Consider the following 14,817-nt stretch of genomic DNA (forward strand, 5'->3'; position numbering starts at 1 on the left):
AGAGTTTGGGATATACTCACTGTATAAGAAGTACGACCCGGCGTATAAGACGACCCCCGACTTTTGAGAAGATTTTCCTGGGTTTCCTAGGTTACCCTCCTAAGCCTCCTCCGTGTAACTTCAGGACACAAACCACCACCTCCCTGCCTGAGGTGAGTTTTGCCCTCTCTTGAGTCACCACGGCTGTGAGTCCTGGTACCTCGCTGGAAAAATACAAACGGACCTCTTGTTGGCAAAAACAGAGATGAAGTTTTATTGTGTTAAAAACATGAGTGATTCTTTAACGTGTCATTTATTAATTAGCTTTGTTCCAGTTGTACAAAATAAACTCAGTCAAACATTTAACTTTAAGTTTTCCTAGCCTCTTAACTGTCTTCATACAAGCCACCTCATAACACCACACCACACCTTCCTCCCTCTCCCTCCTAACTCACCAAACCGACACTCCCTCCTTTCAAACCGGGCACAGTCCCGCCCCCATCAGAGTTCTATGTCAGTCAGGCTGGAGGTGGGTTAACTCTTTGCCAGCCGGGCAGAAATAAACATTTTAAAAGTGCTTCAATTTGTCACAGATGTTAATATTGGAAAATGCCCCCCTGTGTAGCTTGCCGGATAATTAAATGAGGGAGACCCAAGAACGGAATCAGCATTAACTTGCAAATGTTCGCAAGCGTTTGTTTTTAGACTCAAGCAGGATCATTAGGCAAAAGCATTTAGCGCTCGATGCACAGGGATTTAGCAGTGGGACACCCTTTAACATTGCCAGGAGATATGTAGCTCGATTTCAGACATACAAACGTTAACTTAATAGAATCCTCCTCCTGCATAGATTAAAGGCACTATTAAGAGGACGGAGGGAAAAGAGCAATCTATGCCGAAACAATTCCACCAGATTGAATCGGAAGCTTCCTAAACTTAATGGCCGTTGAAGTTAGTGTGCTGATGTCCGTGGCTGGGGTGTGCAATTCTAATGCTCTGGGCATTTCATATACGCAGAGGACTATTTTGGCTCCCTTGAGCCATTGACCAGGAGATGCATCTTTGCCATGGACCAGAAACTCAAAAAGAAGTCCGCCAATGACTTCTTCTGCAGCCATCGGAGTGGGCTCTGCTCTGCACCGCCTCCCCTCCTCCTCCTTTGGCCCACCTGTCTGCCCAGGGCTGAATTACTACAAAAATAGAGTAGGCACTGGCCTATGGCCTTTTAGGGGCCTGGCGACAACAGATCAAAATAATATTGATTTGATCTTGAAAGAAAATTACAGTCAAGCTTTCTTAGTTCAATGCAAGCCCCCCCCTCCCCCCAGATTTTGACTGCCGAGTGGCCTCCACAAGGTTTAATCTGGGACTGTGTCAACCTTGCTCCCTCCCTCCAATCGCTGCTTTCCCTCCTAGCCAAAGCCAGTGGGATTTTTGCATCCCCTGGGCATGCGCCCGAAGCAGACCAACCTGGCCCCCACAGTCACTTGCAGAGGAGCCGACTTGGTCCCTAGGTTATGGGTGCCCAGGTTATGGGGCCCCAGGCTGTGGGTTATGGTTCCATACCTACCAAGTTCCTGTGGGAGAAATAAGGGACCGGACCGGAAGTAGCAGACCGGAGGTAGCACTGCTGCCATTTTGGAACTGGGCGGAGCATGCTCAGAAGCGACTTTTGGTGCTGCTTTGCCCAGTTCAAAAACGGCCGCCACGCCAGACGTCGCACTGCAGCCATTTTGGAACTGGGCAGAGCAGCATCAAAAGTCGCTTCTGAGCATGCTCCGCCCAATTCCAAAATGGCTGCCGCGCCAGAATAAACCGGGAAAAAACAAAAAAATCCGTTTTTTCAGCTGAGAACAGCTAGAAAAACGGGGGTTTCCTGGGGAATACGGGAGACTTGGCAGCTATGTATGGTTCACTCCAGGTTATGGGTGCTGGAAGTCGCGTTCTGAGACCTCGTGAGATCTCAGAAAGCATCTCCTTAAAAAAATAAAAACTAATCTAGATTTTCAAGCTAGCCTACAAAAGAGAACCATAAAACAAATATAAAACAGATCAAAAACATCAGAAACTAAAGCAGTCATGGTAACAACAGTAAAAATACAAAAAAAAGCAGTAGATATAAAATCAGTTAAAACCCTGGGCACTCTTTTTTGTGTGGGTGCTCAGGCACCCAGAGCCCCTGATAGTATTTGGCGCTCCTGGTCATTTACAGACTCACTGTTAAGACTGTGTTCATGGAAGACAATCTTACTTGGCTGTGAGTGATCACCAGAGAAGATGCCCCTGGATACCCGAGTACCAGCAGGGTCGGATTTCGATGCCTAGAAAAGCCACAGGTATCTAAGGAGAAGGTGTGGTTGGCTTGTATGGTGCCGGAAGCCCTGAGAGGAAGCCAAAGTCTGCACCCCCATTCAGAGGAGTGAAGGGCACAACGAGATGCCATCGGTGGCATTGCAAGGCTTGGAAGGAAGGCTGCACAAGATGGCTTCTGCTTCCCAACCGCTGCCATGCTTTGTTGGGGAGGGCCTTCTCGGTAGTGGCACGCACCCTGTGGAACACCCTCCTACCAGATGTCAAGGAAATAAACAACTATCTGACTTTTATAAGACTTCTGAAGGCAGCCCTGTTTAGGGAAGTTTTTAATGTTTGATGTTTTATTGTGTTTTTAATATTCTGTTGGGAGCCTCCCAGAGTGGCTGGGGAGGCCCGGCCAGATGGGCGGTGTATAAGTATTATTATTATTATTATTATTATTATTATTATTATTATTATTATTAGTGCTTTTTTTCTTTAAATTTTTTAAGGGTTATTTTCATTTTGACTCAAGGAAATTATCATTTTATAGTTCAAATCAAGGAAAATAAATACAGTAAATGGACAAAAGTACAAAGATTCACAAAATGTTTAGGGGTATGTGTACCCCTGCATCCCCCCAGGAAAAAGCGCTGGTTATTACAGTATTATTTGTTCTCCAGGAACACCTGCCCTAGTCATTTCCTCTTCCTCCTCCTCTTCCACTTACCAGGTGCTGGGAAGAGAGCAGACTGGTTCTTTTGTCGCCTTCCCCCCACACAAAAGGAAAAACAAAGGGAACACTCAAATGGTAGAGCAGGGGATGTGGAGAGAAGGAATTTATTAATCTAATTAATACCCTGCCTTTCTCCCAGTACAGGACCCAAGGCAGCTCACAGCTTAAATGGAAACAGATGCAAGTAAATATGCACATTAGAAAACAATTAAATTAGTAACCCCATTAAAAATAGCATACCAGAGTTTTTCTTTCATATGGAACTCAGTTCTGGCACTTCTCAGGTGGGGACCATTGCCATTATACGGTAAGAGGTGTTCATGGTGATTTCTGGCACCTCTTTTTCTAGAAAAGCAGCACTGTTTAAAGCCATAGAAAAGCACACACACACAATCATAAAATATGCCACACCCACCCTCAGAAGACCCTGCCACAGCAGCCCAATGCTTGTTGGAACCAAAAAGTCTTTATCTGCTGGGAAAAGGAAAACAGAGGATGGATCTAGATACCCCGGGGGGTGGGGGGAGAGAATGCTATAAATAAGTCAGGAATTAGATCGCTATAACAAAAGAAAGAAATCCCTATGGAAATCCGTGTTTTAAAAATTCCTGCTCTCTGGCGCCATCTGGTGTTGCATGATTATAGCGCATTCAAATTGCTGTTTCTTCACTAATGTAGCTGAGTCCCGAGAGGGGGCTAGCCAAGGATCTGGTTCAGATGACATACAAGACCCTCTCCTGCTCTAGTTGTCTATGATTTTAAATCATATGGTAGTGTGAGATGATGGTCTGCACAACTCTGTTCCTGATTTTCCCAATCTGTCACTAAACACAGCTTATAACATATATTTTTTAAAATGCATTTTCTTCTGCTTTTGAGAGCTAGTGTTTGACCTGCTAACTTGTGAGTTGCTGCCAGGTGGCAGTGCTACACAGAGTAAGCTAACACAGAACTTGCAATGTGAAGACCCTCTTTAAAAGTGCTAAGCAACTACCTACTGATCACATATCCTATCTGGGCCCCTCCAGACAGGCACATTTTCTTTTGCAAGTAACATGCCATCGAAACCATAATAGTTCACAAGTGGCAAATTTAGGCAGAACCATCCAGCCACCATTTGGGTTTATGAGTCATTCTGTAGCGCTTCCCAAACATGATCACATTATTTCCATCTGGAGAGGCACTCCTGCGCTGTAGCACCAATAAATAAATAAATTGGTGGTATCAGGCAATTGGTGGTAAATAAATTGCCTGATCATTGCTGGACCAGGCAGGCTAAGTACTGTATGTGCTTTGGGCAGCAGCAGAGCAGGGCCTTCCCCCCTCGTAAGATGAGATTTCTTTTTCTCCCCACCCCCCAAAGAATATGACAATAGGTTTTTTTTTTTAAAGGCATGGAAGGAGGGGGTGAAATAATGCATGGATATCAGATCCTTTTGTGTGTTGCAATAAATCTACGTTTTATTACTGTTACGTTCTTTTGAGTTATACATCCTGGATTTGTTTTTCACACACAATATTATATAATTCATCTGAAAATCTCAGGGCGGTTCGCAGCATAAAACCACAAAATAAAAGCACAAAATAAACAAGAACAAAGTAAACCAATAACCAATAACACACACACACACACACACACACACACACACACACACACACACACAATATGTAGATATAAATTAGTGTGCGTTGTGTAATTTGGATTAAAAAAACACACACACACAACACCAGATAACTGAGATAAGAGGCAGGATAAAATGTAACCAGTAAAATGTCATTTTACGGTTTAGTATTGCTTTGGCTTTAAATTCCACATGTGAATTACATAAAGGTGTTGTGCGGATGTGGCCTAACTTAGGTCCATTAATTTCAGTGGGTATACCTTGAGTAAAATTTGGCTGAGTTCTACCTTGAGTAGAACCAGGCCTACGTTTCCTGGTTCAGAGTCAGACCACTGGTCCAATGAACTCAGAATTGTTTGCACTGACTGACAGTCGATTTCCAGGGCTTCAGAGCCCTACTTGGAGAGGCTGAGGATTGAACCCAGGACTTGCTCTTCTGCCCTTTGCCGCTGACAACCAGCTCCTCTTAGGCCTCCTTGTTCCTGGCTTCCATTTCCCTTGGGACTGCTGCCTTTGGCTGAGCCCTGACCCTGTAATGCGAGACTTCTCCGCAAAGCCAGACACTTTGGTGTCGAACCGTCACATTCCCCACCCACGCAGCTGATGCCTTTGTGAGACATCAGCAAGCACCTTGCCGTACACATAAATTATTTTTTCTGATGCGCTGGGAACAGGAGCCGAGTTCATCAATCTGCAAAGTTGCACAAATTAGATCATCTCAGCAAGAGGAGCCCGGCGAGGCGAGGCCTAATCAGCACTATTGGCTGTTTATGGAATGATTTATTTGAAAAGGGAACAACGGGAAATTCCGACTTGGTGTTATTTCAACGCTTTCCCAGCTCGGCACGAGGCAGACTTATCTAGTGGAGTCTGAGCCAATGCAATAAATGCTGGAGCTTCGCCAGTCCCCAGTCGCAACAAATCACTTCATTATGTAGTCGAATAGGTATATTTCACTTTAGTAGCATCAACATGAGAGATATTCTGTAACCTTGGTCAGATACTCACTTTGTTAGGTAGAGTCTGTTTTGAGGAGTCAGGCGGTCTTAAAGTTTGGCTCCATGAGTATTTTAAAACAGTTTCAAAGCACTTCCGGCAGGTTTAAAAACATTTACAGTAAAAGCATTTTCGGCAGCAGTCTTGCGCTCAAGGGATGAGTTGCTTGTCTTACAGGTCCACCTATCCTGTTTGAAGGGAAACATTTGTTTCCTGTGAAAATCTCTGTAAGGGACAGATACTTGTGGCATTCTAACATTTTTGGGAGAAGCCTTGTCTCCCTTTTCGCTTTAAAAATGAGCTTTACACTCCATTCAGCAGAAAGGTCCATTCAAAAGAAAGTATGTACAGTGGTGCCTCAACTTACGAATTTAATCCATTCTGAAGGCACCTTTGTAAGTCGAAAAATTCGTAAGTCGAAAAACACCATTGGAAACGTGATTTCCCATAGGAATGCATTGGAAACGGAAAAATTCATAAGTCGAAGCAACCCTATCTAAAAATCCGTAAGTCGAAAAATCCCGCCGCGGTTTTTTCCCGGATGTCGAGACATTCGTAAGCGCGCGGCCATTACCCCCATTTGTAAGTCGAAAAATTCGGTTGTGGAGTCGTTCGTAAGTTGAGGTACCACTGTAGTTGTTTTGCTTCTGCTTTTGGGTGTTCTCAGGTGCCAAAGTTAGCCTCCTGGCCTTGCTCCTCCAGTATACCACAGCAATGGTATACCCAGTATGAATTCCCTGGTTGGTTTTTCATTGACCATAAGCAATATCCCATGTAGCTAGGTGGCAATACTCCCTGGAGAGAAATGCCCCACCTTCGGTGGTGGAACATATGCCCGTGCTGCCCAGGGCGGATGTACTCCCGAATGTGGTGTGGGGCATGGAGGGTCCCTTCCCAGGGGTGAGATAGCTGCTCGGGTGCACAGAGCAGCGCGTGCGCCCTGCAGCCGGGGGCTGAGCAAGCCACCCACGGGAGTGGAGTGAGCCATCGATGGTGGACGTTCGGCGCACCACCGACCGTGACTCCCAAGCCTCCCCGGAGCTGTCGAAACGAAGGAGGAAGGGGGGTAAGCGGCGCAGCTCCCCCCTTCCCCCGATGGCTCGAGGTAGGCTTGGGAGTCGTGGGCGCGCGGCGCGCCAAATGTCACCCTCCTTAGCGAAGGCACCCAGGGTGGGCCACCCCCACAGCACCCCTTCCTCCGCCCCTGCCCACCTTGCCCATCTTTGGGGTTTTAGTTTGGCTTTGGTTTTGCAGAGAAGGAGAGCCAAGAGCGGTACCAGGCAGTGCGATGCCTCCCTTCCCATTGGAGCAGCCCCAATCCCATTCCTACTTGCGTGCAAGCAGGAGGGGGCGGGGATCCCTCAGCTGGGAAGGGAGGCTTCCCAGGAGATCCCTGCCCCCTCCTGCTTGCACGCAAGCTCTGATAGGCAGCATGAAGCCTCCCTTCACAGCTTAAGTTGCTGGGGTCAGGGAATGTGGAGGCAGCCCGGAAGCTGAATCTTAGAGCCCCTGCATCACCCTCATATAGGGACTTCCAAGCAGCTCCTGAAGCCAGCCAGAGGCAACTGCTCTGGGCTGCCCAGACTGCCGCTGCTGCATTTCCCGGGAACATTAAATGAAATCCAGGGGCATTCCGGGGATGGAATTTGTCCGGGGACTTATTCACAAATCTGGGGACTGTCCCCAGGAAACAGGGACGTCTGGTAACCCTAACCCTGCTCTGCCAACACCATAGTTTCTCAATCTACCAGATTTGCACAAAACAGCAGACATTTGTGTGTGTGTGTGTGTTGCTCCAGGCCAGGAAAGCTGAGATCCATGGGTAGTTCTTTACATGTGCACATACACCTTTTGTGATCTACCATGCTTGCACAAAAGAGCAATCCAACAATAAAAATAAGTGATGCCTCACTTGATGTAAAAATTGGGGTTTAGCTTTTGCTGCCCAACTCCCCAATGGGATGCTGAGTCCCCTAAGTCCATGATTGGTCAGAGAAAAATGGATGGAGACTGGATCCACTGGAAAGCAAGGCAGATATTTATTTTTCTGTTGCAACAGAGCTCCCTCTCCTTCTTCCAAGGAGGGAGAGACCCTGAACAAAAGTGTGCAAGAACCTTTAAAGACTTTTGACAGTGCCCAACCCCCTTAGCCAAAGCCAACCCCAAAATCATAATACATACATCATAGGCGGTGGTCTACAGCAGAAATCCTGTCTGCCAGGATACCTGATAATGGTCTCTGATTGCATTACCTGGGCAACCTGGCCATTCTTTTGTGATGGTTAATACTTTAGTTCCTGAATCCAGGTCACAGGCTCACCCTATTCATACACAAATATGCCCTTAAGACGGGATTTGTAAGCGAAAAGACTATGGGAAGGCTTTCCCCATTTGCCTCCCTTACTGCAGAGGAATATTTGAGGTCATTGGGAGAGTCAAAATGGTTTCAGGATTGCTCTCCTGTACTATTTCAGACACGTCATGGTTTATATATTTTCTTATGTGTGCATTTATGAATATTTATTCTATATTTGAGAGCTTAAAATTCTTATACCAGAAGTCAGCGAGGTCCTACTCATCTGTTAATGGAACATGACATAGCTTGCTTTCCACGACACTTTTATTTAATCAGCTACATTCATAACTGCCTTGTTCCACACCAGCCTATTGGTCCATCTATCTCAGTAGGCTCTCTAGGGTTGAGACTGGGGTCTCTCTCAACCTCTCATCTTAAATGACCAAGCAGAGAATTTCCAAGACTCTGATCCAATCATTACACCACTCCGGTTCTCTACTCCAAAGTACTATTATTGAGGTTGGCATTAGATCTTGGAACTGGTGTCATGCCAAAATCAGGATGCTAACATTTCTATGAACCCTTGTGCTGGTAGTCAGCTTGCAGTAATGCTTATCTGTGTACACACACACACACACACACACACACACACACACACACACACAGCCTGTTTAAACCCACTTGATCTAGTAACATGAATATGCCAGGTTGCAGCTGCTGATTACTTGGGTTTTTAATATAAAGTGGAACCTCGGTTCATAGCTGCCAAGTCTCCCGTTTTTCATGGGGAAACCCCCGGATTTTAATCCGTTTCCTGCTGTTATCCCGAATAGAAAAAAATCCCGTAAATCCACCGATTTCCTACCTGCCAGGGAGGCTCCTTCTGCGCATGTCTGGACATGCGCACAACCAATTTTGGGTGCCGCTCTGCCCATGTCTGGGCACCAGAAATTGGGCAGTGCCAGCACCGGAAGTTGCTTCTACGCATGTCCAGACATGCATAGAAGTGACTTCCGGTGCCACGCCGCTGCTGATCCCAGATTTTTCAACGGGAGACTTGGCAGCTATGCCTCAGTTGTTGAACGCTTTGGAAGTCGAATGTTTTGGCTTCCGAACACTGACAACCCGGAAGTGAATGCTTCCGTTTCCGAACACACCTCAGAAGTCGAATTGCTTCCAAGGAACGTTTCTCAGTTTTTTCAATGGATTTTGCCGACCGCCCATTGTGCCTCGGTTGTCGAACGTTTTGAAAACCGAACAGTCTTCCGAAATGGATTACTTTTGACAACCGAGGTTCCACTGTGTTGTAACTTTTAACGGTTCCTCTATCTGCATTTAGAGAACTCATCAATCATTTTAGGGGAAGTCTAAGTCACAAACCTGGTTTTAGTTTTTTCTTTCCCACACTGGAAACTTCCATTTCCTAGTCACAAGCTGCGTGTAAATGGTCTTTCTTGAAAGTGTGGTGAAAAATTCCACCCCCACTGATGAAACCATTACATGAAAAGGCTGAAATTACTAAGTTCAGCTCTCAAGCAACTTGCAAATCATTTGAAGCTGCATTGCTGAGGTCAAAGCTTGCAATTTGCCCTCTGTGCTCGTTTCTCAATGGAAAGCAACCAGTTGCAGTCTGTTTACACTTCAGTCCAAGACTACTTGAAACACGTTTGTGGGGATGCCGAGCTGGAAGCTGCCCCGAGTCGAGTTGCCCAAGTCTTGGCAAGAGTAGCACCTTCGCTTCAGGAAGACGTGGAAGAGAAGATAAAGCCACTTTGGAGCTCCATCGAGATCAGTTCTGTCGAGGAGGCCAGCGGCATTTTCAACCAGGTGATGACACAGGAATTTGCCGACGGGAACACCAACTGGGGGCGGATTTTGACAATATTCGTCTTCGCAGGAATTATCGCAAAGAAGTTGCAACAGCACGGAGTTCCTTTGACAAGAGAAAACATGGAGCCGATTTGTCACTGTGTCACTGAATTTATAAACACCAAAGCTACGTGGATCAGCGAAAATGGAGGCTGGGTAAGTTTGCTGCTCAGTTTTCGATTACTAGCTCTCATCCTCGGTTGGGTATTGTTTAAAACCCTAAATAACTTGGGTCCCTATAGTACTGGATTAAACCCCATGGAGGCCCCGAGGCAGTCAAAATCTCACCCACCCCCTCACATTGAACTAAGAAAGCTGGCTTGTCATTTTCTTTCAATATCAAATATTAGTTTGCTCTGTTGTTGTGGGGCTCCTAAAAGGTGCCTACTCAGTTTGCTAATCTGGCACTGGGAACCAAATACCTGAAGGACCATCTCCTCCTCCCTCAGACACTCTTGAGGGTTAAGATCAGCAGGGGGGGCTCTCTTGGTACTGTAGTTTGATCAGCCTCCAAATCTCTTTTTATGGCGGGGGACAGGGAGAGATGGCCCAGGAGAAGGCAATGTCTGTGGCAGCTCAGAAGTGGTGGATTGCCACTCTTTTCTAATACAGTATAGACATATGCTGAATACACACTTCTTTCCCCTGGCCTCTTGACACCTGAGAGGTACGTTTTCAGGACCCACCCTATTCCTGTGAGTGCAATTTGTAACTGTTTTTGGGATAGAATGTAAAGCTCTTATAACCTGTCCTGGGACCTTAGGGTCAAGAAGAGCAGATAATACATTTAAAATACGAATGCTAATGCTCTTTTCTCATCCGGCACCCTGATAGCTGTACTGAATCTTTTTATTTATCAGTCCATCTACTTGTGTGGTGTACTGAGAAACTCCACTTGCGTCAGGTATGATGATGGATGGGTCCCCAGGTAAACCATATGTAATTCTGTGCACACTTATACCTGGGAGTAAGCACCATTAAACTTGGAGGGACCTGCTTCTGGGAACAGAGGCATAGGATCATATTGCATGTGGCATTAATTAAGTAATTAAAATGTTTATCCCCTGCCTTGCTTTCCCCAGTGGGACATACAAGGTGACTAAGCAGTCAACACATTTACGAAAAAGTCTGTACGTATTAAGAACATTACTGCTTTGCCCCCCCCCCCCAGAGAGAGAGAGAGAGAGAGAGAGAGAGAGGGAGAGGGAGAGGGAGAGGGAGAGGGAGAGAGAGGGAGAGAGAGAGATTCACAGTATCTGAAGAGCTACGTGCAAACTTGCAACAGCAGATAAAGATACAATTATTTTACTTATTTCATAAAATGTATACACTGCTTGATGGTGGGTGGAAAACAAAGCAGTTTACAAAAGAGATAAAACAATAAAATTATCAATAAAAAGAATTAGCAATAGTGATTTAAAGCATTCAAAAAACTGAAACCAACTGTAAACTAAAAACGCAACCAACATTATAATTATCTGGGGCGCAGGCTTGTCTGAACAAAAATGTTTTTAGCAGGTGCTGGATGCAGGAGCTCAGTTGGTAGAGAATGAAACTCTTCAGCAGAAAGGCCTGTTTTTTGTTTTTGTTTTTTGAATTACCAGTTTGCTGCAGATGCATTATGAAGGGATTGTGGCTTGCTGGGCTCAATATTCCTAAGATCTTATTTTATACCAGTATTTATTTATGCATGTATATACTACCTTTCTGTGTGAGGAGCTCAAGGTGGCAGACATGATTCTCCTCCTCCCTATTTCATCCACACATCAACCTTGTGAGGTAGGTTAGGCTATGAGATGGTGAAGAATGGCAAAAGAAATTACTGAACTATGCAGGACAAATTATTACAAAAAAGGGCAACTGCTTAATGCATATTTTTAAAACTATGTGTATAGATTTTTACATTAGTATAACTTTTAAAAGTCACTTGTAACAAGATGAAGAAGGTTTTAAAATTGGATTAAGTATATAAGGTTTTATGGACATGCATAAACAAGTATTTTATAATGGAACCAAGAGGGGGAGTGGAGGGAAGTTGACTAAAAAATTATGGCTTAATTCGGTTTTGTGTCCCCCCCTTTCCCCCAATTTTGTTATTTTTGGAAAATCAATAAAATGTTATTTTTAAAAAAGGCCATGAGATTGGCCCTAGGTCACCCAGTGAACTTCATTGGTGAGTAAGGATTTGAACCCTGGTCTCCCAGGTCATAGTCCAATGCTCTAACCATTACACCACCCGGACTGTCTAAGGCAGATAGTATTTGGAGGTATAAATATAAATTATAGATTATTATTATTATGTGAATGATAGGGGACACGGGTGGCACTGTGGTCTAAACCACAGAGCTTAGGGCTTGCCAATCAGAAGGTCAGCGGTTCGAATTCCCATGACGGGGTGAGCTTCCGTTGTTCTGACCCAGCTCCTGCCAACCTAGCAGTTCAAAAGCACGTCAAAGTGCAAGTAGATAAATAGGTACCACTCTGGCGGGAAGGTAAACGGTGTTTCCGTGCGCTGCTCTGGTTCGCCAGAAATGGCTTAGTCATGCTGGCCACATGGCCCGGAAGCTGTCTGCGGACAAATGCCGGCTCCCTCGGCCTATAGAGCGAGATGAGCGCCACAACCCCAGAGTCGTTCGTGACTGGACCTAACGGTCAGGGGTACCTTTACCTTTATTATGTGAATGATACCCAGGCTCATGAACTCCCCGCTACCCCTTAGACTTTCTCTTCTCCTTCAGCCTGGTCACAAGAAGGAGATCAGAACTTTTTTCACTTCTGTTTTCAATTTAACAGCATGACGTCCAACTACCAAACTGCTTAATTTTTATAGTTAACTAAAATGAACCAGCTTCATCAACCAGAGCTTGACATTGTGGACTATGATTAAGACTAGCCCCAGTTTGTCGTGGTTTGGATGTAACACTAAACTGCAGTTAGTTACAATGGGAAGTGAAAGCTTCCGATCCACTTGTAGTCTGCTCCTCACAGAACTACAGTTCCCAAGATTATTTGGGGGAAGCCAGGTGCTGCAATTGTGCTTTAAATGTATGGCATGGATGTGACCCTCTCCCCGGATGACACCACTGCTGAACATCCTCGTCAAGTTAAAATTCCCTTAATAATTTGAGGGAAGCCATGACCATTCATTTCACCATCAAAACTGATACTGATAGAGTTGTACCTTGGAAGTCAAATGGAATCTGCTCAGGAAGTCCTTTCGACTTCCAAAATGTTCGAAAACCAAATCACGGCTTCTGTTTGGCTGCAGGAAGTTCCATGATAGCTGAATAGAACCTCCAGCTTCGGAGGCAGCCTAGTTTTGAATTTCCATACGCTGCATGCAAAACAACAGGGGGAGGCTGTTCTTTTCCTGTCGAAGGCAAACATACTATCTAATGTAGGACTCAATGAACTCACTCAGCGATATATTTTTCCCACTGGCGAAATGTTTTGCACCAGCAGAATGTCCCTGTCCAGGAGAGTCTATAAGCAGGTCGCTGGTAACTTTTTTGCACAATTGATTGTGCATTCCGTTGCACAATGAGTTAGCACGACTATCGCATTGGATTGCTTTGCCCTGCAATGTTAGAATGTGCCTGTCTACTAGTGCATGACCCCTTGTGCTAGCAGAGAGAGAGAATGGTGGGTATACTGCAATCTTCTTGGCTTAAAAAGAAAGATAATGTGAGCACCTTCCTTCAAACCAATTTGCCCTCTTGGTACGGGGAAGCAAACAGCACTTTGCCATAAGAAATTGACCCCTAACGAGAATGTTATTCTTCTCCCCTACTGCAGGACGGCTTCCTTGCAAAGTTGGGTGAAGATAAGACTCCCTGGCTGGCCTTGCACTACATCAAGACAAAACTCATCTCTGCTTTCTCGTTCTTCAGTCAATATTACTGACAAACTTGGTTCCTTGGTGACCACGAGCTACTTTTATAGCCATGCCTTCCGGGAAGGATTCCTGCTATTAGAAAACCGAGACTGCCTTGTTGAGCCAAAGAGAGCCCTTCTTCCTTTCCATTTCCAAACTTATTTATCTGTTATTTATTTATGTTTTTGTATGCCTGTGTTTGAAACATTGCATCTGATACAATTCACGGTAAATCAGAACTGTTATCGCATGATGCGCAGACAGCTTCCTTTAGATTACATTAAATCTTCTCATATAATTGAGTTGAAATGGTCTCTCTCTCTCTCTCTCTCTCTCTCTCTCTCTCTCTCTCTCTCTGTGTGTGTGTAATATATCGGAGGAGAGAAGAAATAAATAATCCATTAAGACTGCTGGTTGAAAGAATAAAGAAAGGTTTCCTACTCCTGGCAAACAAGGCTATTCTGAGAACAAACTTACAAAAGGAAAGTCCAACACTTAACACTGAAGAAGAAGCAGGAAGGAAGTAAAACTTGAGAGAAGATCTACAGGCAGTTAGTTACTCAGGAAGGGATCAGCAAGGGAAAAATATGCTGTCTTTCTGCCAACTGCCTCCCAGTGGTCCAAGTAGGGCTGCCATTCAACTGGAATTTTCTGGATATAGCCAGAATACAGCAGTCTGAAGCAGTGGCTGGGAGGAAATCACTTAACTGTCAGTAGATTTTGATGAATTTCCTTAAAAATAGCTCCAAAACTTCATTATTCTTTGAGAATCTGCAAGCTTTCGTGTGCGGATTTTCACTTTAGGAAATAAGAGTATGGCAACCCTACTTATAACAAGCATTGTTACTTCACTCCCAGCATTCCAAAGGTAAACATGCAACTTACTTTTACTCAGAGTTAGACCCACTGAGATTCGTGGACCTCAGTTAGTCATGGCCATCAATTGCAATGGATCTAACTCTGAGTACACGTTAGTTGACAACCACCCCCAAATGTTTAAGATGCTTATTCCACTGGCACACCTACGCACAAGAGGAAGATATCAGCAGGCTATGGGGAACAGATGTTTGCAGAAGCACAATGTGTGTAGAAGTATGAAAATCTATAAGGGGGGGAAACCCTTAGTGAGGGGAATCCCGAAAACAATCCGCTG

General features: G+C 45.0%; 1 protein-coding gene across 1 annotated transcript; it reads left to right on the forward strand.

The window, feature by feature from the left end:
* Positions 1-7,647: 7,647 nt before the first annotated feature.
* Positions 7,648-13,966, forward strand: BCL2A1 (BCL2 related protein A1). The gene is made up of 2 exons (XM_035132336.3): positions 7,648-9,946; positions 13,586-13,966. The coding sequence occupies exons 1-2, from the start codon at positions 9,530-9,532 to the stop codon at positions 13,691-13,693; spliced, it is 525 nt and encodes a 174-aa protein (XP_034988227.1). The 5' UTR covers positions 7,648-9,529; the 3' UTR covers positions 13,694-13,966.
* Positions 13,967-14,817: the final 851 nt, after the last annotated feature.

The sequence above is a fragment of the Zootoca vivipara genome, chromosome 13 (assembly GCF_965207765.1).
Source record: "Zootoca vivipara chromosome 13, rZooViv2.hap1.1, whole genome shotgun sequence".
Lineage (NCBI taxonomy): Eukaryota > Metazoa > Chordata > Lepidosauria > Squamata > Lacertidae > Zootoca > Zootoca vivipara.